General features: G+C 48.6%; 1 protein-coding gene across 9 annotated transcripts in view; it reads right to left on the bottom strand.

The window, feature by feature from the left end:
• The window catches only part of Gtf2ird1 (GTF2I repeat domain containing 1), a 93,818-nt gene extending 84,916 nt beyond the window's left edge, over positions 1-8,902 (bottom strand). For 8 of the 9 annotated variants that reach the window (XM_057764940.1, XM_057764941.1, XM_057764944.1 and 5 more), the window contains exon 1: positions 8,246-8,393. In XM_057764940.1, coding sequence (XP_057620923.1) covers positions 8,246-8,386 — 141 coding nt within the window. In that variant the 5' untranslated portion in view covers positions 8,387-8,393. Of the gene's footprint in view, positions 1-8,245; positions 8,394-8,650 lie in introns of those variants that run through there. The other variant, XM_057764947.1, reaches the window with a different exon arrangement.
• Positions 8,903-21,652: the final 12,750 nt, after the last annotated feature.

The following is a 21,652-nucleotide window of genomic DNA, read 5'->3' as shown; positions in this document are numbered from 1 at the left end:
GAGTGCCTACTTAGCAAATGCAAAACCATTGGTTCAATGGGGGTGAAAAGGAAGAGATCCAAAAAGATTTATTTCTGGTCCACGCTACACTGAGGGCAGTACTGAGTGCAAGAAGCCAGTCTCCAAGGTCACTCTGTCATCCCATCTATGTGACACTCAAGAAACATAAGATTAGAGACAGAACATTGAGCAGTAACTGTCAGGGATGGGGGTTGATGGCCTGAGAGAGACTGAGGGACCATCCCCTGCTCTGATAAATGTGGGATCATATTGGTATGGGCATCAAAAAAAGACCTGTGCTGGTGTAGGCTTGTCGCCAGTTGTCCCCCAGCCAGTCCAGCCAGAATATACATACATAGCCATGACTGGTGAGAGGCACTCATGGGTGCTATTTGGAGATTACTACTAAGGGCAAGAGCCCTGCACATTGCCCATTGGCTGGTGGAATAGCCAATGGATGGGTGGAAAAATAAAGACTCCCCCTCTTTTCATTTTGTTTTCAACCTTTTTTATTTTTTAATTTTTATTTATTTATTTTTTTTTTTTTGGTTTTTCAAGACAGGGTTTCTCTGTGGCTTTGGAGCCTGTCCTGGAACTAGCTCTTGTAGACCAGGCTGGTCTCGAACTCACAGAGATCCGCCTGCCTCTGCCTCCCGAGTGCTGGGATTAAAAGCGTGCGCCACCACCGCCCGGCTCAACCTTTTTTATTAAATTTAATATAAATTTTTATGTGTATGTGCTAACGTGAGTTTATGTGCACCACGCGTGTGCAGGAGCCCAAGGAGGCCAGAAAAGGATACCAGAGACCTGGGACTAGAGTTTCAGGTGTTTGTGAGTTGACGGAGAACCAAACCTGGGTCCTCTGCAAGAGCAGCAAGCACTTTTAACGGCCGAGGCCCCTCTCCAGACACAATCCAAAAGTGTTGTTTTATTTTTGAGACAGTCGATAGGTTGCCCAGGCTTGGTCTCAATCTCATAATCCTCCTGCCTCAGTCTCCCTAAGGCGCACTCTCACAAACACATATACACATAATAATCAAGAATAAAATATTGGGGTCAGAAAGATTGCTCAGTGGTTAGCACTAGACCTTACAGAGGACCAGGGTTCGATTCCTAGCACCTACAGGATGGCTTGAAAGCGTCTGAAACTCAGTTCCAGAGGATCTAATGTCCTCTTCTGAATTCCCTGGGCAGTGGGCATGCAGTTAATACACAGAGAAACATGGGTGCAAAACACTCACACACATAAAATAACGATAACAATAAAAAGTAAATAGAAACGTTTATAAAAATGAAGAGAGACTCAAGCTAGCCCTCGATCGGTCCCACCATGCAACACCTCAGGTCTGCATCAGAGCATGAGGGCCCTCACAGTGGGGTGTGGTCAATCTTAGCACTCGGGAGACAGAGGTGGCCAGAGCTCTGTGAGATCAATGCTAGCCTGGTCTACATAGCAAGTTCCAGGCTAGACAGAGCTAAACAGTGATACATACATACCCTGTCTCAAAAAAAAAGAAAAGAAAAGAAAAGAAAAGAAAAAGAAAAAAATATTGCCAGGTGTGGGCCCCTTAATCTTGTACCCTAAGAACCATAAACTAAAGAAATCTCCACCCATGAACTCTTACCCAGCCTGAAGTACTCAGTTATAGCCACAGTAAATGGGCCGAGACACATGTGCTCATTTCACGTCCCCCAGGGAGACAGCCCTTCTCCCCAGCCTGTGACATAGGAAGAGATGCAAACTTCCTATCTTAACACTGTAATGGGGACAGCAAAGACATCATCTCCTAGTGCTCAGTTTTGGCTTTACAATTTTTTATTTTCTTATTTTTTGGGTTTTGGTTTTTGTTTTTTTGGGACAAGGTTTCTCTGTGTAGCTTTGGAGCCTGTCCTAGAACTCACGTTGTAGACCAGCTGACCTTGAGCTCACAGAGATCCGCCTGCCTCTGCCTCCCGAGTGCTGGGATTAAAGACTTGTGCCACCATCTCCTGGCTGTTTTTTTTTTTTTTATGTTTTGAGGCAAGGTTTCTCTGTGTAACAGCTCTGGCTGTATTGGACCTCCCTCTGCAGACCAGGCTAGCCTTGAACTCAGAGATCTGCCTGCCTCTGACTCCCAAAAATAAACCCCAAAACAAGAGGTTCTTGTACTTGGGATCTGAGAGCCCTAAATCTTCATGTCACCCAGACCTCCAGGGACCTCAGGCCCCAGTGAAGTAAACTGTAAACTCCAGTAAAAAAGTTAAAGATAAGCCCAGCAGTGGCACAAACCTTTAATCCCAGCATTCAGGAGGCAGAGGCAGGTGGATCTCTGTGAGTTTGAGGCCAGCCTGGTCTACAGAGTGAGTTCCAGGACAGTCAAGGATACACAGAGAAACCCTATCTCGAAAAAATAAAAAAACAAAGCCACAGAGAAACCCTGTCTCAAAAAACCAAAAAAAACAAAACAAATATTAAAAAAAAAGAAGAAGAACAAGAAGAAGAAGGAAGAGGAGGGCTGGGGAGATGGCTTAGTTGGCAAAGCGCTTGCGGCACAAACGTGAGGACCCATGTTCAATCCCCGAAACCAGCAGAGCAAACACAGTGTCAGTGAGGTGGCTCAGCGGGTCATGGAGCTTACCACCAACCTGACAGATCTGAGTCCAGTCCCCAGGACCCACCTGGTGGGAGGGACAGAAGCAACTCCTGAAAGTTATCCTCTGAACTACACACACACACACACACACACACGCACGCACACACGCACGCACGCACGGGATACACACACAACAATAATTAAAGTCGGGCGTGGTAGCGCTTCTAATCCCAGCACTAGGAAGGCAGAAATGGGCAGGTCTCTGAGGGTCACTGGACAGTCAGCCAAGGTTCCATGGCAAACACTAGGCCAATGAGAGACCCTGTCTCAAAACTCTACAGTTAGCGAAATCACTCAGTGGCTAAGGCATGGGCTGTCCTTGCAGAGGACCCCAGTGTGGCTCCCAGCACCCATGTCAGGTGGCTCACGACCACCTGTACCTCCGGTTCCAGATCATCAGGCATGCACCTCTGGCTTCCACACGCCAACACATGTGGCATGTGCGCATGCACACACCAACATGTGCACGCGCTCACACACACATAAAAATAAAACAATTCTAAACAAACAAAACCAAGATAGAAAAACAATACAAGGCAGACAGCTTCTAAGAAACACAATATCCAAGCTAACCTCTGAGCTACACACACACACACACACACACACACATGTATACACACATATTCACACACACAAAAAAAAAAGTTAAGAGAACTATAATCAGACCAACTTGCTCTGTCCCTGGAGCCTTAATTTGACCCCTGACTCCAAGCCCCTCCCTTTTCTCCCCCATATCCTCAGTCCCCTACCGAACAAAATTATAAGGCTAGCAGATAAACCCCAAGATCTCCAGTTCAGGGTGCTCTATAAATGAACAGTAGTTCTTAGCTGGACTGCGTCATCCCTGACTTATCTGCAGTCCAAATTTAACCGGCCATTCTTATTTTTATGAGTTAAAGCTAGACATCAGCAGCAGGTGGTCCTGAAAGAGGGAGACAGGGGAACCTTCGAAGAGCTCCAGGCCAACCAGGCTCCACTCCGGGTCAAGAAAGGTGTCTGGAATGAGAGTCCCACCCTCCCTGTCCGGAACACACTTCATGAGTCATCCCACACCCAGAGACGGATAAAGTCCATCCACCGAAGAGAAACTCATCTCCCTGAGCCGGCACTCAGAGCCTCTTCCTGCCCATAACCATCACCTGGGCGCTGTGTCTGAAACTGACAAAGCAGCCAATCACAGGCCTGTCAAGTTAGGTCCTTCTAGACCGATGACCCAAGGTCGGTGCAGGGGCGAAGGCTCCTCTTGGGTCACAGGGCAAGGCGGGGGGGGCGGGAACTGCGAGAAGAACCCAGGCTCCCCAGCTTCCCAGCACCCTGTGCACCCCCAATAAGTTGCTGAACTTAAGTGACCATCAAAACAGGAAGACTAGAAGGAAGGAAGATGTTGAGCCAGCCATGAAGATCTGCCCACGGGGAGGTAGACCCAGAGTCACATTAGCTTTCTGTCATTTATTTAGTGTGGTTTATAACAAAATCTCGATCATTCCATTTTAACAACAAAGACTCAGGAGCCAGATGCTGGCGTGAAAGCCTGCTAGCTCAGAGGCAGAGGAAGCACCCAGCTGGCCGTCCTCCGCCAACGTCCCAGAAACCTCTCCTTTCTCCTACCACCTCAAACAGCTCTCAAACTCGATGTCCCTCCCTTCCTCTTCCTGTGTGTCTATCCATCCTCCTGCATCCTGCCTTTTTTTTTTTTTTTTTGTGCACTAGTGTTTTGCCATGGATGCTGGGTCCCCTGGAACTGGAGTTACAGATAGCTGTAAGTTGTATGTGGGTGCTGGGAATTGAACCCAGGTCCTCCGGAAGAGCAGTCAGTGCTCTTAACCACCGAGCCATCTCTCCAGTCCCATCCTGCTTCTTCTCTAATTTTTTTTTTCTTAATAATCCTATGTTCACTCATGGTCATCTGGTTGCTTGCTCGCCTTAATCCTATTTACAATATTCAAGCAGAAAGCTCTTGGATTAAAGGTGTGTGCCGGAGCTGAGCCACACCACAGCTAGAATCAGGTTTTTCCAGTAAATCATGCAATCTCGGGGGTTGCAGTGTGATCAAATATCCTGCAACAGTTCAGCATGTGTGTATGCAAGTGCACACAGAGGCCAAAGGCCTCCTGGGCTGTGCCTCTGCAGGCATCATCCATTTTCTGTTTGTTTTGTCTTTGAGACAGTGTCTCAATAATGTACCCCGGGAATTCACTATGTAGACTTGGAGGGCCTCAAACTCAGAGATCCATCCACCTGCCTCCACCTCCCCAAGTGCCTGCACCACCACTCTTAACTACTTTGTTGTTTTTTGTTTGTCTGTTTTTATTTTTTTCAAGACAGGGTTTTTCTTTGTAGCTTTGAAGCCTGTCCTGGGACTCACTCTGTAGATCAGGCTGGCCTCGAACTCACAGAGATCCGTCTGTCTCTGCCTCCCAAGGGCTGGGATGAAAGGCGTGCGCCACCACCACCACCTGGCTTGTTTTGTTTTCTAAGACCAGGTCTACTGCTGGAACCTGACACTCACCAAATAGACTAGGTGAGCTGGTTGGCAAGCCCCAGGGTCCATTTGTCCCCTTGTCCCCAATACTGGAAAGACAAGTGCACACGACCATATCTGGTTTTTCACACAGGTACTAGGATTGAATGTACAGCCTCATGATGTACCTACTTCCCCACCTCCAGTCAGGGTTGTTAGACCACAGACATGCGTGTTGACCTGGAGCTCTCCACTCCTCCATGCAACTCCACTCCTAAGGTCAGAAATCCATCCTTCTCCAAGCCCACCTCCACGGTAAGTCTCTGCTGGGACTTCTCTAGTCTCTGAAGGATCCATATCTCCATCTCTCTTTATCCGGGAGTGCCCTTATGCAACCTCTGAGTTCACGCCAAGTGTGGTGGCACTTGCCTGCAATCCTAGTACTTGGGAAGGCTGAGGTAGAAAGATCACGAGTTCAAGGACAACCTGGGCTACATAGTAAGACCCTGTTTTAAATGAATAAAATAAAAACCAACTCAGTATGCAGTATCTGATCCCTCAGTCAGGATCCTGTTCTACTCCCTGGAGCTTCTGAATTAACTCCCACAAATCTTGCTTTTCAAGCATCTATCAAGGTTTCTGAAGGCCCCAGGCAGCCGTTTTGTCCCTAAAATCCTGGCTTGTGTCACTAGCTGCTTGCTGCACGAACGAACACACACACACATACACACACCTGAAGCATCTGAAGAGCGAGATGCAGGAAGAATCAGGCTGGGGGCCACAGTGCCAGCCTTATGTTTGGGGGAACACATAGGTTGGGATAACTTGACAGAGTGTCCCTTGGGTGCCAGGAACGGAAGACGTCCTAGAAGACACTAGGACATGCCTGTAATCCCAGCATTTGGGAGACTGAAGCAGGAGGATTGTCCTGAGTTACAGGTCAGCCTGAGTTATAAACTAACTACCTAGCCAGGCCATGGTGGCTCACACCTTTAATCTCAGCAGAAGCAGGCAGAGCTCTGTGAGTTTGAGGCCAGCCTGGTCTACAGAGCTAGTTCCAGGACAGCTAGGGCTGTTACACAGAGAAACCCTGTCTGGGGGGGAAAAAAAGTAACTACCTAATTAGTCTAGTCCTTCACGGCATGGGTATGAGCGCACACACACATACACAGAAAAAATTAACAGAGGATTTCATTCATTCATTCATTCATTCATTCATTCCAACATGTGGATTCAACAAGTGACTAACAAGCTCCCATCCCCACTCACATGGTGTGCAATCCAAGGGACACACTTGCAGAGCTAAGCAAGATAGGGGCAGAAGAAAGCAAGGACAGTATGGAAACACAGGCGTGGTAGGCTCTGGGGACAAAACGAAGTTTGAAAGAAAAGAGGAAAATTCTACAGGCTTCCACACTGTCCCTTAGCCAGTTCCTCAGAAGGATCCCCTGAGTGCTTCTGGGGTGTCCTCACAGAGGGCCAAGGTGAGAAAAACCAGGGTCTCGGAGGCTGGGAGATGCTGTCTGTGGTCCCGAGGTCACACTCAAGACATGATGAATACCCCGAGCCTTCCCACCCGGGAAGCTCAGCTCGGGTCCCCAACAACCCAGCTATTACCCAACCGTGCACGCCCCGATCTCTGCACATGCAGTAATTGAGCAGCTGCCTCCGAGACCTCTATTATTATGTCTGCCTTTCCGACTGTTTCCAAGTCCCAGGCACTAGACTGCCGCGTGTCAGGGGCAGGCTAGGCTCATGGGAGCCTGCCTTACATGATAGCAAAAATGTCATTAGTATGTAAATAAATGACCCTTTCCCCACCCCCAAACCCCGCATCGAGACAAATCACTTAGTAAGTTAGACATGCCCCTCAAGACACTGTCCCCAAGACCAAACTCTTCTGTCCAACGACCAGACAAGGAAGCCTGCACAGACCCAATCCTTTCTTATTTTCCCTGTCTGGGATCCACTGGGACCCTTGGAGTTAGAACTGGCAATTTCTAGGTCACCCGCAGAGCTGCCTATAGAATAATATACAGAGCAAGCTGTATACAGAAACAGGCTAGGGGGTTCCGACACCCCCCCCACCTCCAGGCTAGGCCTGTTTCTAGGTCTGCCCATAGCTTCTCTAAAGAGGCCAAAGTCAATCTCAGCACTTCTGAAACCCTGAACAGGTGACTTACGATGTCGAGACGCCGGACAGTATGGTCACCCCATTTTGATGCCCCACTACCCAGCCCCTCCCAGCTGCCAGCCACCAGCCTCCTACCACTTCCTCTTGCTCCAAATAGAATAAATAATCGATGTCGGTGCCCTTTCCCTCTGGGAATGACGCTGCTAAAATAAATGAACGGATCAAGGCACCTCCCAAGGCCAGAGACTGGAAGGCCACCACAGAGGAACGCGGAGCACTGACCGCTGAGCACCTCGGACGCTGCTCTCCACTCGGAGCAGTAAGAGAAGCCTCTACTAAAACCCCAGTCCTCTGGGGAAAAAAAAACCCGCGGCGGTCCGGCCACCCCACATTCCAGATACACACTCCATAGGTGAGCCCAGCCCCTGAGTTCCTTCACTTCTCCAGGAAGGGGGACCCAGGAACTGCCACCTCAAGTCTACTCCTGAGATGCCGGGTCACCAGAGCAGACGCCAACTGGAGCTCCACTAGCCTCCTGACTGAGCAGAAGAACTCTAAGAGCCACGTCTCCCCGGCTTTCCCTGGGGCCTAGGCCAGGGAAAGGTTGCACTCCCAGCTCCTGCCTGTCTGCAAGGCTGGGTGTCACAACGATCAAGATCACTTCTCGAGACTCCGGATGGGGAGACGCTAAGCACCCTTTGGCCCCTCCCCCTCCTCTTCAAGAACTCCGAGACCACCCACAGTCGACTTGTTCCTTGGCACCCTCTGTGCCCCTCTTAACTGCCACCCTAAGTCTCTTTACTGTCACCCCCAACCAACCAAAGAGGTCCGGCTCCTACCATGCAAGCCAGCCCCTTTACAGAATGACCCCCTAAAAGAAACCACCGCTCTGGGGCAGTGTGCGGACTCAGCTTGCGCTTTGGGAGACAGGAGAGGAAAAAGGGGGGAGGAGGTCTTTAAAAGCCTCTTTCCGACGCCCCCTCCACCAACCTCCCACGGCAGGGCAGCACCACTGACCTCATTCGCCCAACTGTATCCGGGCCTGCTGGGCTCCAGGCCAGTGGGGCGCCTCTCTCGCCACCTCCGGGGAACGTGAGGGTAAGAGGGGTAACGGCTTTCCCGATTCCAGCAGGTATCCGGAGGGAAGAAGCTGACCATCCCAACCCATCCCCCTCCAAACTCGAATTATAATCCCGATCACGTGCACACACACCCCAAAAGGCGGGCCTTAGAATTGAGACACCTGGAGGGGGAGGGGAAGGGAAGGGACCTCCCATGCACACAACACACTGAAAGGGGGGGGGCGGGTGTACAAAATAGGGGCTCAAGGCCAAGGCAAGCTCCTGAGCACCCCCTCGCCATCATTCCCTACCCCATCCCCCACTCCCACCCCACCCCCAGTCAAACTTTCTCCTTTTTTACCTTGCAGGATCCCCAAGCGCTCCGGGCGCCCCGGCCCCGGCCCGGCGGCCAGGACTCGCTGGATCCAGTCGCCACTGGCTGCCGAGTTAATAATCCGGGAATGGGGGGGGGGACAGGATCAGTGGAGGGAGGGAGGGAAGGAGGGCGGACGCGGTGCGGGCGGCCGGCCGGGGGCTGCGCGGGCCCCCACCCCCGGCGCGGGCTGCGGCGGAGGGCGGGGCGCGGAGCGAGCGCGAAGCCGAGCCCGGGCTCTGGGAGGTTCTCTCTTTGTTCTGTAATCCCAGTAAGATTGCCAGCCATTCGCCCCGGCCCTAATCCCAGCCCCGCGCAACACCACCCTCCATTGGCTGTCATTTACATACGGGATTAGCCCGCTCGGCCCGCCCCGTGCCACGGTGGGGGAGGACTCACAACCTTGGGGCCTCCAGAGTCTCCCAGCCGCAGATTAGAACCCCCCTCTCCGGGGACGTCAGGACATATCAAGGTCACTCGGAGGACGCCTGGAGGATCCCTGGATGGCTTGCCCTGCTGGTCCACTTTTTATCCCGAAGTGTCCAAGGTCGGGAAGGGAGGAATCCCAGGTTTCCATCTTGGATGACCTGACCCAGTCCTTTTTATTTATTTATATTTATCTCAGGATCTCATAAAGCCCAGGCTGCGGTCAAGCTGTTCAGGACCAGAAACTGAGAATAGCCTTGAACACCTGATCCTCCCTGTTCTACCTCCCAAATGCTGGGATTACAGCCTTGCACCTACACCAGGGAAGATTCGAACCCATGGCTTTCTGCATGCAAGGCCACCAGCAATCAACCACCCTACTAACACATGTACATCCTAAAGTACTTATTGTTGTTTTAGGACAATTTCACATAGCCCACACTGGCCTCAAACCCTCTGTGTAGCTAAGGGTGACCTTGAATTCCTGATTCTCCTGCCACTATTTCCCAAATACTGGGATTACAGGTGAGTACTACCACACAGGATTTTTGGACCCAGGCTTTTATTTTACCTTCTGTCTGACCTTCTTTATGCTACTGTATGGGGGTGGGGGGGACACATTTCCCCCCAACCTCCCCAAAACCATATGTCTTAAATCAACCCAGCAGTTGGTAACCAGTAGTCCCCTGAGTGCCTGAGCAGGCCTTTGCTGGAGTAGACACAGCAGAGAGAGAGAGAGACAGACAGAGAGAGAGAGAAGGGGGGCAGACCAGTCCCACACCACCCAAGGAGGTCTTGCCCAGGTTCACAGAGCAAGGACATGGTGGAACATGGCTGCAGTCTCTGCACGCAGGAGTCTGAGGCAGGAAGATTGTGAGTTCACATGAGAATGGGCATCACAGGAAATGCCAGACCAGTCTGGTCATACAGAATCTTTGTTTGAAAATAAAACTTTTTTTTTAAGAGCTAGGCTTGGTGGCTCATGTCAATAATCCCAGGGTCTGACAGTCCAAAGCTAGAGGATTGCTGGGAGTTTGAAGCCCATCTGGCTATTAGATCCTGTCTCGAAAAGTTACCGCACGCGCACACACACATGCACACATGCACACACACGCACACACAGTGAGTTAGGAATATAGTTCAGCGAGTAAGCAGAACAATTATCTAGTATGCTTGAAGCCCTGGGATTGACCTTTGGCTCCACATAAAACAGGCTTATTTGACAGCAGGAGGAACTGCAGTTTGAGGTCATCCTAAGCAGCATAGTGTGTTTGTGGCCAGCCTGAGCTACAAGAGAACCTGTCAGAAAAACAAACAAACAAGGATCTACCAGATCCTAACAGTGCCTACCTGGTCTTCCAGGCCTCCTCATACAAACACATCAGGCCTTAGTAACAATTAACCTCAACCTACCATCTCTAGGGACAAGCTCACTAGCCCCTCCCTCAGGGAACTCCTCCCCTCAGCAGGACAAGGAGGGGCCAGAGGGGCCCTTGTGCCCTGCCCATACAGGGTGCTGGGCAGAGAGCAACAGAGATCAGGAATAAGGTCATGGGTGATGGGCCCCTGGAGACCTAAGGATGCCTCGAGGCCACCTAAGTGGTCCCTCTGACCTACTTGCCTGGTGTCGGCCCTGATTAGACACCAAGGTCAGGGCAAACGTTAAAGATCTGGTGACTAAGTGTGTGAGTTCAAATCCTGGCTCTTCCAGTTTCTATCCAAGTGAGCCGGGGCAAGGTAGTTCCCCTGTCTGAGTTTCCACTTCCCCCTTCCCACAGCCTCTCAGTCAACCACAGCCTGACTCCCACGGTGGGCAACGCTGCAAACGGCCAAAGGAAAGTCATGTGACATGTAAGATCTCTATGCCTTGTTGGGGACATGCCTGCTATCCTAGCTGCTCAGAGACTGCAGTTACCACCAAGCCAGATGACCTGAGTTTGAGTCCCAGGTCCCGGTGGTGGAAGCAGGAGAACCAACTCCATTAAGTTGCCCTCTGACCTCCACACATGTGCCATGGCACATGAATGTGTGTATACAAACACACACACACACAAATAAATAAGCAAGCAAACAAATAAATATAAACAAAGAAGTTTAAAACTACCCCAGGCTACATAGTGAGAATTTGTCTTAAAATAAAAGGGGCTGGTAGGTAGCACAAGTCTTTAATCCCAGCACTCGGGAGGCAGAGGCAGGCGGATCTCTGTCAGTTTGAGGCCAGCCTGGTCTACAGAACAAGTTCCAGGACAGCCAGAGCTCCATAGTGAGACGTCAAAAAAGCAAAAGCAAGAAAGGAAAGGATCTGAGATAATAGCTCAGTTGGTTCGGTTCTTGCCTTACACGCAAAGATCTGAGGGTGAGCCCTATACCCCAGAAATGGTTCCACAGTTACTAACACACACTACTCATGCAGAGGGCCTGAGTTCAGTCCTCAGCACCCCCTCTGGGTGTCCCACAACTTTAGTTCCAGGGATCCAACGACATCACCAGCACCTGCATTCAAATATACATACCTACCCACACACCCACACATACACAGCCTAAAATTTTAAAATAAATTTAAGGTTTTAAGTTTCAATTTAAAAAGTTAAACAAAACAAAACTTTTGCCGGGCGGCGGTGGTGCCTGTATGTAATGCCAGCCACTGGCACTCGGGAGGCAGAGGCAGATGGATCTCTGTGAGTTCGGGGCCAGCCTGGTCTACAGAGGGAGTTCCCCATGAGTTCGGGGCCAGTCTGCTCTACAAAGGGAGTTCCCTGTGGCTACATAATTGAGACTTGTCTCAAAACCAAACAGCAAAACAAAGCACAAGTGTCAGGAATTACAGCACTCCAGCGAAGACAGGAAGAGAGACGCTCTCTCAAACAAGCCGGAAGGGAAGACTTGTCTTCTGAACTTCACCTTGTGCACAGTGGGCCCACATTCTCACACATGATGTATATATGAACACATGTGTGCATACACACATACTAACTAGGTGGAAAATAAAAGAGGAAGACACTTGACATTGACTTTCACACCCCTACACACACACACACACACACACACACAAAGAGGGTGTGGGAAAGGAGAGGAGCCCTCTGGAATCTGGTTGAAGCCTCTCTCCAGCTGAGTCTTCAACTCCAACACAAGCAACATTTACTTCAGGCCTTTCTTTCCCTTTCCAGCTCAAAACTTGTCACTTTCTCTCAGTCTCAGGAAAAGCCTTTTGTGACCCCACTGGCTCCTGGTTTTACCTATCAGACTGTCATTCTGTCCAAGGTCCCCATTTTATAATCCCAGTCGTCAAAAGGGAGTGGCCAGATAGCTTAGTAGGTAAAGGCACTTGCCACCAAGCCTGTGACCAGAGTTCCATTTCCCAGTCCCACATAGGGTGTGCACCAGGATTACTAAAATCCCAGAGACGGAAATTGGGGTTCAACCCGAAGATCAGAAAAGCAAAACGGCCAGCCCACTGGCTCTTACCTCTACCTCAGTCCAAAATGGAGATCCTGCCTCTAGGAATCTCAAAATGAGACTGACTGAGAGCTGTCTCCTCCCCTTTTATATTCCTCTCTAGTTCTGGGATTAAAGACGTGCACCACTACCATCCGGTTTCTATGGCTAACTAGTGTGGCTGCTGGGATTAAAGGTGTGTGGCTGACCACTGAGGCTGTCTTACTTTTCCCATCTTCTGGCAAGCTTTATTTATTAAAATACCAATGAAATGCCCCTAGAGTAGTGCAAGGAGAAAACCAATGTCCACGACTTGTTTGTCCTCTGACCTCCAAGTTATGGTACCATAGCAAATGTAAATGCCCCCATATAAATAAATAAATGAATATGAAAAATTAAGAGGGGAGAAAGTTGCTTAGCAACCCTTTGATATGTTGAGAGCCATTAAAATGGTGTATCTGTCGACTCCTAAGATGCTTAAGTGGGACTCTTCTAGGAGAAGCCACACCCAGACTCTTACGAGTGTCTTATTCTTCTTTCCCTGAGCAAACACTTGTCTGTTTCTTTCTTTCTTTCTTTCTTTCTTTCTTTCTTTCTTTCTTTCTTTCTTTCTTCCTTCCTTCCTTCCTTCCTTTCTTCCTTCCTTCCTTGTTTCCTTTCTTCCTTCCTTCCTTGTTTCCTTTCTTTCTTTCCTTTTTTTTGGGAGGGTGCAGGGGCAGGGTCTGTGTAGCCCTGGCTAGCCTGGAACTCACTATACAAACCAGACTGGCTTCAAACTCACAGAAATCCACCTGCTTCTGCCTTCTGAGTGCGGGGTTTAAAAGTGTGTGCCATTACAGCCGGCCTCTTTCTATTTTTAATAAACCCCAGCTCTCTTCACATTGGCTCATCATCAAATGCTCTTCTTCCCTAAACCAGGGATCCGGTTTTACCTGAGTTGAGGTCCATAAAAGATTAAAGGAACCAGCCGGGCGGTGGTGATGCACGCCTTTAATCTCAGCACTCAGGAGACAGAAGAGGCAGATCTCTGAGTTGGATGGAGGCCAGCCTGGTCTACAGAGTGAGTTCCAGGACATCCAGGGTTACACAGAGAAACCCTGTGTCGGGGGTGGGGGAGATTAAAGGAATTCTGTAGGCTACTGGGGGTGACAAGATGGAGTTGTGTCTTTAGTCCCTGTTGCCGCTGACAGTCTATTGGTTTCTGAAAGGAACTGTTCCCCGACTCTGAATCCTAGATCTTAGGGCTCTACAGAGCTGAGACTTGGTGGGGCAGAAGACCCTTGGAGCTCAACACTGTCGTCTGCATTTGCCAACGGAATCCACGCCAGCAAGGACAAAAGTAAGGGGTGGGCACGAGTCCCTCCTTCCAGCCTCCGGGCTCCTGTAGCCCCCCCCCCCAGGTTAACCAGCCAGATTTACAGCATCCATTTCCAGGCTGAGAGCAGGACTAAAACAGAAACCTTTTTTTTTTTTCTATTTTTTTTTTTTTGACAGGGTTTTTCTGTGCAGCCCTGGCTGTTCTGGAACTTACTCTGTAGACCAGGCAGGCTGGCCTCGAACTCAGAGATCTACCTGCCTCTGTCTCCTGAATTCTAGTACTAAAGGAGTGCACCATCACTGCTCATTTCTATATGGACTCACCAATGGGTTCTACTACACTGTGTACCCTAGGCTAAGTTAGTCAGACCCCCTGGGCCCTATTTCCTGAAAATTACATACAAAATGGGGCTAAAATAGACCACTTTTTTGTGACTGGATTTCACATAGCCCAGGCTAGCCCGAAGATGATTCTCCTTCACGGACTTCATGAGTGATGAGATTGCCTGCTTCATGGGTGGAACCCAGGGCTTTGCGAACACTGGGCCAGCACTCTACCAACTAAGCCACATGTCACCCTCAACAGACTGATTGTAAAAGGGACTCTATTGGGACCCCCTGCTTCCCTGTCACCCCATGAGCTCCTGTGGTAAGATCTGTTCTCTCCCCACTGGTCACCAAGGACAGCTGTCCACAGGACTTGGTCTCTAACCTCCCTGAGACCTGGATCTCTGTCCTCCACCAAGTCAGTATGATTTCTGTCTATGCCATTCTAGATCACTGCTGTGGGACAATGCTCTCGTGCACTGTGAAGATTGTCACTTCTATTAGTTTAATAAAACACTGATTCGCCAGGCAGGAAGTATAGGCAGGGAAACCAGACTAAGAGAATTAACTCTAGGAAGAGGAAAGGCAGAGACACAGAGGAAACAAAGCGAGAATGCCTCACTGAGAAAAGGTACCAAGCCATGCGGCTAACACAGATAAGAATTATGGGTTAATTTAAGTTGTAAGAGCTAGTTAATAATAAGCCTGAGCTAATAGGCCAAACAGTTTGCAATTAATATAAGCCTCTGTGTATTTCTTTGGGACTGAATGGTTGCAGGACCAAGTGGGACAGAAACTTCCATATACAAATGGCATACAAATGAATTTCCACATAAAGCCTAAGAAAGATTAAAAAAGAAATGGGGAGGGGGAACTGGAAAGTTGGCTCAGAGAATAAGAGCACTGACTGCTCTTCTAGAGGTCCTGAGTTCAATTCCCAGCAACCACATGGTGGCTCACAGACATCTATAATGAGATCTGGTGCCCTCTTCTGGTGTTTAGGCATACATACAGGCAGAACATGGAGAAAGAACACTGTATACATAATAAATAAATAAACAAACAAACAAATAAAATTGTAAAAAGAATTTATTAAAAAGATTCATAAAAGCTCTGTGAGTTCGAGACCAGCCTGGTCTACAAGAGCTAGTTCCAGGACAGGCTCCAAAACCACAGAGAAACCCTGTCTCGAAAAACCAAAAAAAAAAAAAAAAAAAAAAAAAGATTCAAAAAAGGATTCTAGACAGACAAGAACAGAGTCAAATGCAGCTTCTTTTTTTTTTTTTTTTTTTTTGGTTTTTCGAGACAGGGTTTCTCTGTGGCTTTGGAGCCTGTCCTGGAACTAGCTCTGTAGACCAGGCTGGTCTCGAACTCACAGAGATCCGCCTGCCTCTGCCTCCCGAGTGCTGGGATTAAAGGCGTGCGCCACCACCGCCCGGCTAAATGCAGCTTCTTGGTAACTGCCTTTACTCCAGTAAGCTCTGTTTGCTGGAGGTGCGGCTCCTTTAAGAGAGGCTTCCTGATTCAGCCTTAGCAGCCAGAACCTCGCAGCTCTTTTAAAAGGCCTTACTTACCAAACACTTAAATGATGTTCCTGAGCAGCCAGTGGCGTGCTTCTTGGTGGTGCCATGGACCTAGAAACTTCTCAGAGTTGTGGCAAAAAAAAAAAAAAAAGTGGCTCCAGCCAGTACCTCCACCATAAAACTGGGCTTTCAGGAAGCCAAGGAATAAAATGGAGCCAGCCACCAAAGCTGCAGCTTTAATCCTAGCCATATCGCTTAGCAGATTAAAGACTTATAGATAGATATAGTAAAGACAAATTCAGACAAAAAAAAACCCCTCTAGCCGGGCGGTGGTGGCGCACGCCTTTAATCCCAGCACTCGGGAGGCAGAGGCAGGCGGATCTCTGTGAGTTCAAGGCCAGCCTGGTCTACAAGAGCTAGTTCCAGGACAGGCACCAAAGCTACAGAGAAACCCTGTCTCGAAAAACCAAAAAAAAAAAAAAAAAAAAAAAAAAAAAAAAAAAAAAAAACCTCTAAATGGTTTACAGTGTGTTTAAAAATATATGAAATATATGTAGGCTTGGGTGAGACAGAAAAAGTATAGAGAAAGTAAAAAAAAAAGTCAAAAAAAAAAAAGAAATAGAGTAGTCAGGTATGGTGGCACACACCTTTAATCCCAGCACTTGAGAGGCCGATGCAGGCAGATCTCTGTGGCTTCGAGGCCAGCCTAATCTGGAGAGTGAGTTCCAGTACAGCCAAAGATACATAGAGAAATCCTGTCTCAAAAATTTTAAAAAATTAAAAGAAATAGAGTTTTAAAAAGCCACTTAAAGATGGAAAATACACAGAAATATGGATATTGTATGTTGCTATCTTTGAACTGTTTGACTGCTGAGGAAGGAGCAGCAGCTACTAAAAGACATTTGATTATAAATTGCTGCTGGATTAATCCAACCTGTATATTTTGAAAATGCCTTGACTTCAAAATTTAAGTCAAAAGATATGTTACTTTGGAGAAGAGGTTTTGCTTTTGTTTTCACATGAAATGAGAGGCTGTGGACTCATTCTTGGTTAAGAAAAATAAAGTTTAATTTAGGAAGATGCCCTGAAAAATCTCCAGTGGGAATGAATAGCCCAGATGATCCAATATTTCAGAGCACCTCTGTTGTAGTTTCCTCTGAGTTCTGCATCCAGAACAGCCTCAAAGCTGCTGGCTGAGATGATCCAGCCTCACAGAATACTCTAGTCAGGACTTGACCACAATCCTAAATTTTCTTTGGGTCCCCATAAATTTATCAGCGCCCACAATCAGCAAAAAGTAGCCTAGAAAACTATGCCCACATTCCCAAAATGTGAATTATGGATGCTTGTCTTTGTTTAGAGTGTTGGTTATAAGTTGTTATGGCTAAATATCAAGAAAAAAAGCTAAAATGGGCGGTGGTGGCGCACGCCTTTAATCCCAGCACTCAGAGAAGCGGAGGCAGGCAGATCTCTGTGAGTTTGAGACCAGCCTGGTCTATATGAGCTAGTTTCAGGACAGGCACCAAAGCTACAGAGAAACCCTGTCTCGAAAACAAGCAAACAACAAGAAAGAAAGAAAGAAAGAAAGAAAGAAAGAAAGAAAGAAAGAAAGAAAGAAAGAGAGAGAGAGAGAGAGAGAGAGAGAGAGAGAGAGACAGACAGAGAGAGACAGAGACAGAGAGAGAGAAGGAAAGAAGGAAGGAAGGAAGGAGGGAGGGAGGGAGGGAGGGAGGGAGGGAGGGAGGAAGGAAGGAAGGAAGGAAGGAAAGAAACTATGTCTCAAAAAACTAAAAAACAAAACAAAAATCTTTCTGAGATTAAAAAAAGAAAGAAAGAAATTTAGTCAAGTCTTTTGGCAAATGTTTGCAATCCAAGAAGTTGACAGAGTGAGACAGGTGGATGGCTGTGAGTTCAAAGCCTGTCTGAGCTATCTGTAGCATGAATAATAAAAACCCAGAGACAGATATGGGGGTTCAAGCTTAAGATCAGAAAAGCAAAGCGGCCAGCTACTGGATCTTACCTTTACCTCAGACCGAAATGGCCATCCCGCCTCCCCTCCAGGAATCCTCAGATTGAGACTGAGAGTAAAACCTGTCTCCTCCCATTTTATACTCCTCTCTAGTGCTGGGATTATAGGTGTGCACCACCATCACCCTGCCTCTCTGGCTAACTAGTGTGGCTGCAGGGATTAAAGGTGTGTGCCACCACTGCCTGGTCTGCATGACTGTCTAGAGTGTCTGTTTTGCAGATCTCTTCAGGCAAGTTTATTTATTAAGACACAAATAATAGCTATCTAGCAAGACTACCTCAATGAAAGAAAAAATAGGAGTTGGGATGTGGCTTAGTAGGCGGAGGACTTGCCTAGGATGAACAAAGTCCTGGGTCCATCCTCAGCACCACATAAACCATGCTTGGTGGCACACTTCTGAAACCCCAGCACCTGGGAAGTGGAGGAGGCAAGCCAACCTCCAACAGTTGAGACTGTTTCACAAACATGAACGGTTGAAAATGCAACAATAGAGTGCCTGCCTAGAACCGGCCCCCCACCACTCAGTGAGGACTGGGGTGTGGCTCAGTGGTAGAGGCCCTGCCTAGAATCCCCCAGTGGGGGGGACTGGGGTGTGGCTCAGTGGTAGAGCCCCTGCCTAGAATCCCCCAGTGAGGGGCTGGGGTGTGGCTCAGTGGTAGAGCACCTGCCTAGACTCCCCCAGTGAGGGGCTGGGGTGTGACTCAGTGGTAGAGCACCTGGTTGGATGCTTCCTCAGTGCAAGGCTGGGGGTCACACTCACTGAAGAGCTTATCCTCAGCGAGGACCTAAGTTCCATCCTCTATACCATACATAAACTGGAAGAGCTGGCGAGATGGCGCAGTGGTAAGAGCACAAGCTGGCCTTGCAGAGGCCCCAGGTTCAGTTCCAGGCACTCACCACTTGTGCCGATTCACAACTGTCTGTAACTCCAGTTCCTGAGACCCAAGGCCCTCTTCAGACCTCTGTGTTGCACAAACTTGCATGCAGGTAAAAGACCCACATACATAAAATAAAAACAAAATTATTTAAAATTTAAAAACCAAATGAATCTTCTGGAGTTGACTGCCCTTTTTATTTTAAAGAATCTAACTTTTTAATGGTGGCAGTGGTGCACACCTCTAATCCCAGCACTCGGGAGGCAGAGGCAGGTGGATCTCTGTGAGTTCCAGGCCAGCCTGGTCTACAAGTTCCAGGATAGGCTCCAAAGCTACAGAGAAACCCTGTCTCAAACAAACAAACAAAACAAAACAAACAAACAAAAAGCCCAAAAAACAAAAGAAAGCAAAATTAAAAAGATAAAGAAAAAGGAATAAAAGAAGTAATAGTCACAATACAGAAATATTGGTATTGGAGGCTTTTGAGACAAGGTTTTATGTATTCCAGGCTAACTTCAAGCTCACAGAGATCTGCCTACCTCTGCTTCCAGGAGCTGGGATTAAAGGTATGAATTGCTCCTCCCAGCCCTACCTAAAACTTTTGATCTTCCTGCCTCCACCTCCATCCACAGTGTTGGGATCATAGGCATGCGCCACCATGACTAGTTCTGTCTCTTTTTTTTTAAATTTTATTTTATATTTATTTATGTATACATATGTGGGTGTAGGTGCATGCCCAACAACATGGGCGCTGGTAACAGAACTCAGATTCTTTGCGAAAACAACCAATGCTTTTAACTCCTGTGCCAGATCTTCAGCCCCAGGCACTGTCGTTTTAAACAGCCTCTCACTACTCCTCTGTTTGTTGTTGTGTTGTTGTTGTAACAGGGTCTATTTCTATGCAGCTCAGGCTGGCATTCAAATTGCTGCGCATCTCAGGGCAGCCCCAAACTAGTGATCCTCCTGTTTCTGCCTTCCCAATGCTTGCCTGCAAACCCCTGTGTCTCTCCGCTACTCTGCACTGGTTGCTTCTCTCCGTCCTCAAGATCTCTCTCCGTCTCAAGGTCTCTCTGTCTCTCTCGAGGTGTCTCTGGGACTACATAATTTCTCCAGTTCTGTCTTCCTCCATGCCTGAGTATCTCCTCAACCCTGGCTCCCTCTCTGCCTCTCTCCACTCCCTGCCCCCGCCCCTGTTGCCTCTCCTCCGCTGGAATCTTTGAAGAACAGAGCCAGGCATGTAATTGACTCGGCCGTCTCCATGGTTGCAGCTGCGGCGTTACTGAGAGATCAATTTGGAGCGCCGGGCTCCTCCGTAATTGCACCTTAATAGTTTGTGTGCGGCGGAGTGGGGCTTCACAGGAGACAGTCAGGACAGCCCAGAGACCCTGGCAGGAAAAGCCACCTGGGGTCACCAGCATCTCTAGGTCAGGCCTCGGGAAGGATTCACCCAAGGCCTTGGCAAGAAGAGGAATAGGATGGGAGAGACTACCCCAAACTCCTTCCTAGAGGTGCGGTGCCCCACCCGCTGGGCCCTGCTCCTGTTTATAATTTATGCTTATGATCAAAATTATCAGCAATAATGATAACGTGATTATAATTGCCAAGCCGTCTGGCTCAATTGCAATGCTGTTGGTAAATATTGTGATAGAGCCAAGCATGAGGCCCCTGCTTCCCGGAGCTTGAGGGACAGCCGGGGGATGGGAATGTCACTGAGGCGAGGGTGGGGACACGGGACATGTCGTGTCCCTGTGCCCTCTCCCAATCAGGACCCTCTATGAGCTCCAGCAAAGGTGCAAGGTTGGTTGGTTTAATTTTATTATGTGTCTCTGTGTGCCCTTGGAGACCAGCACAGGGTGTCAAATCCCCCCAGGCTGGAGTTCTATTACCCTTGTGAGCCACCCATTGTAGGTGCTGCGAGCCAAACCCAGGTTCTCTGCAAGAGCAGCAGGTACTCTTAACCATTGCACCATGTCTCCAGCCCTGGGTTTGTTGAGACAGAGTCCCAGTCTGGTCTTGAACTCCAGGCAATCCTCCTGAATCAACCATCCAAGGCTGAGATGACAGACATATACCATCACACCAAACAACATCCTCATCTTACATCTGGGTACATGAAGCTCAGAGAGACTGTCTTAGGTAACAGAGCCGTGAGTGTCAGGGTGGAGACCGGTGAACATGCTTAATAAAAACTCAGAGAAACTGGGCTTCAACCTGAAGGTCAGAAAAGCAAAGCAGCCGGCCACTGGCTCTTACCTCTACCTCAGCTCGAAAATGGCGATCCAGCCTCCATGAATTTCAGAATGAGACTGAGAGCTGTCTCCTCCTGCTTTATAATCCTCTCTAGTTCTGGGATTAAAGGCGTGCACCACTGGGATTAAAGGCAGGCACCGCCCGGTTTCTATGGCAACTAGTGTGGCTACTGGGATTAAAGGTGTGCGTTACCACTGCTTGGGTCTGTGAGGCTGACCAGTGGGGCTGTTTTACCCTCTGATCTTCAGGCAAGCTTTATTTATTAAAATATAAATGAAACACCACTACAGCCCTGATTGAAACACATCTGTGGGACTGCTTGGGGATCATCCAGAGCCCAGCGCCCAGTGGAGTCCAGTGCTCAGCGGAGCCCCCTTCTTCCCCCTTTCCTTTTCTTGTTTTGTAGGCCTGGAAATGAGACCGCAGCCTTGCATATGCTAGGCAGGCGCTCTGCCACTGACAGCCCCCAGGTGTTTGCTTCATTTTCTGGGTGGTTTGAGTTAGGATCTCACCAGGTAGTCCAGCCTGGCTTCAGAACTACTATACAGGCAAAGATGACCATGAACCTTTCAAACCCTAGGATTACAGATGTGCACTGTCATGCTTGACTTTATATTTATCTTTTTAAAATTGTTTTTATTGAGCCCCTCCCTTTCTCTCCCCTCCCCTTCTACCCTCCCCCAAGGTCCCCATGCTCCCAATTTACTCAGGAGATCTTGTCTTTTTCTACGTCCCATGTAGATTAGATCCATGTACGTCTCTCTTGGGGTCCTCATTGTTGTCTAGGTTCTCTGGGATTGTGAATTGT

This window comes from Chionomys nivalis, chromosome 3 (assembly GCF_950005125.1).
Source record: "Chionomys nivalis chromosome 3, mChiNiv1.1, whole genome shotgun sequence".
Classification (NCBI taxonomy): Eukaryota; Metazoa; Chordata; class Mammalia; order Rodentia; family Cricetidae; genus Chionomys; species Chionomys nivalis.
Note: the sequence above shows the minus strand (reverse complement) of the source record. Positions and strands in the feature narration are given on the sequence as shown.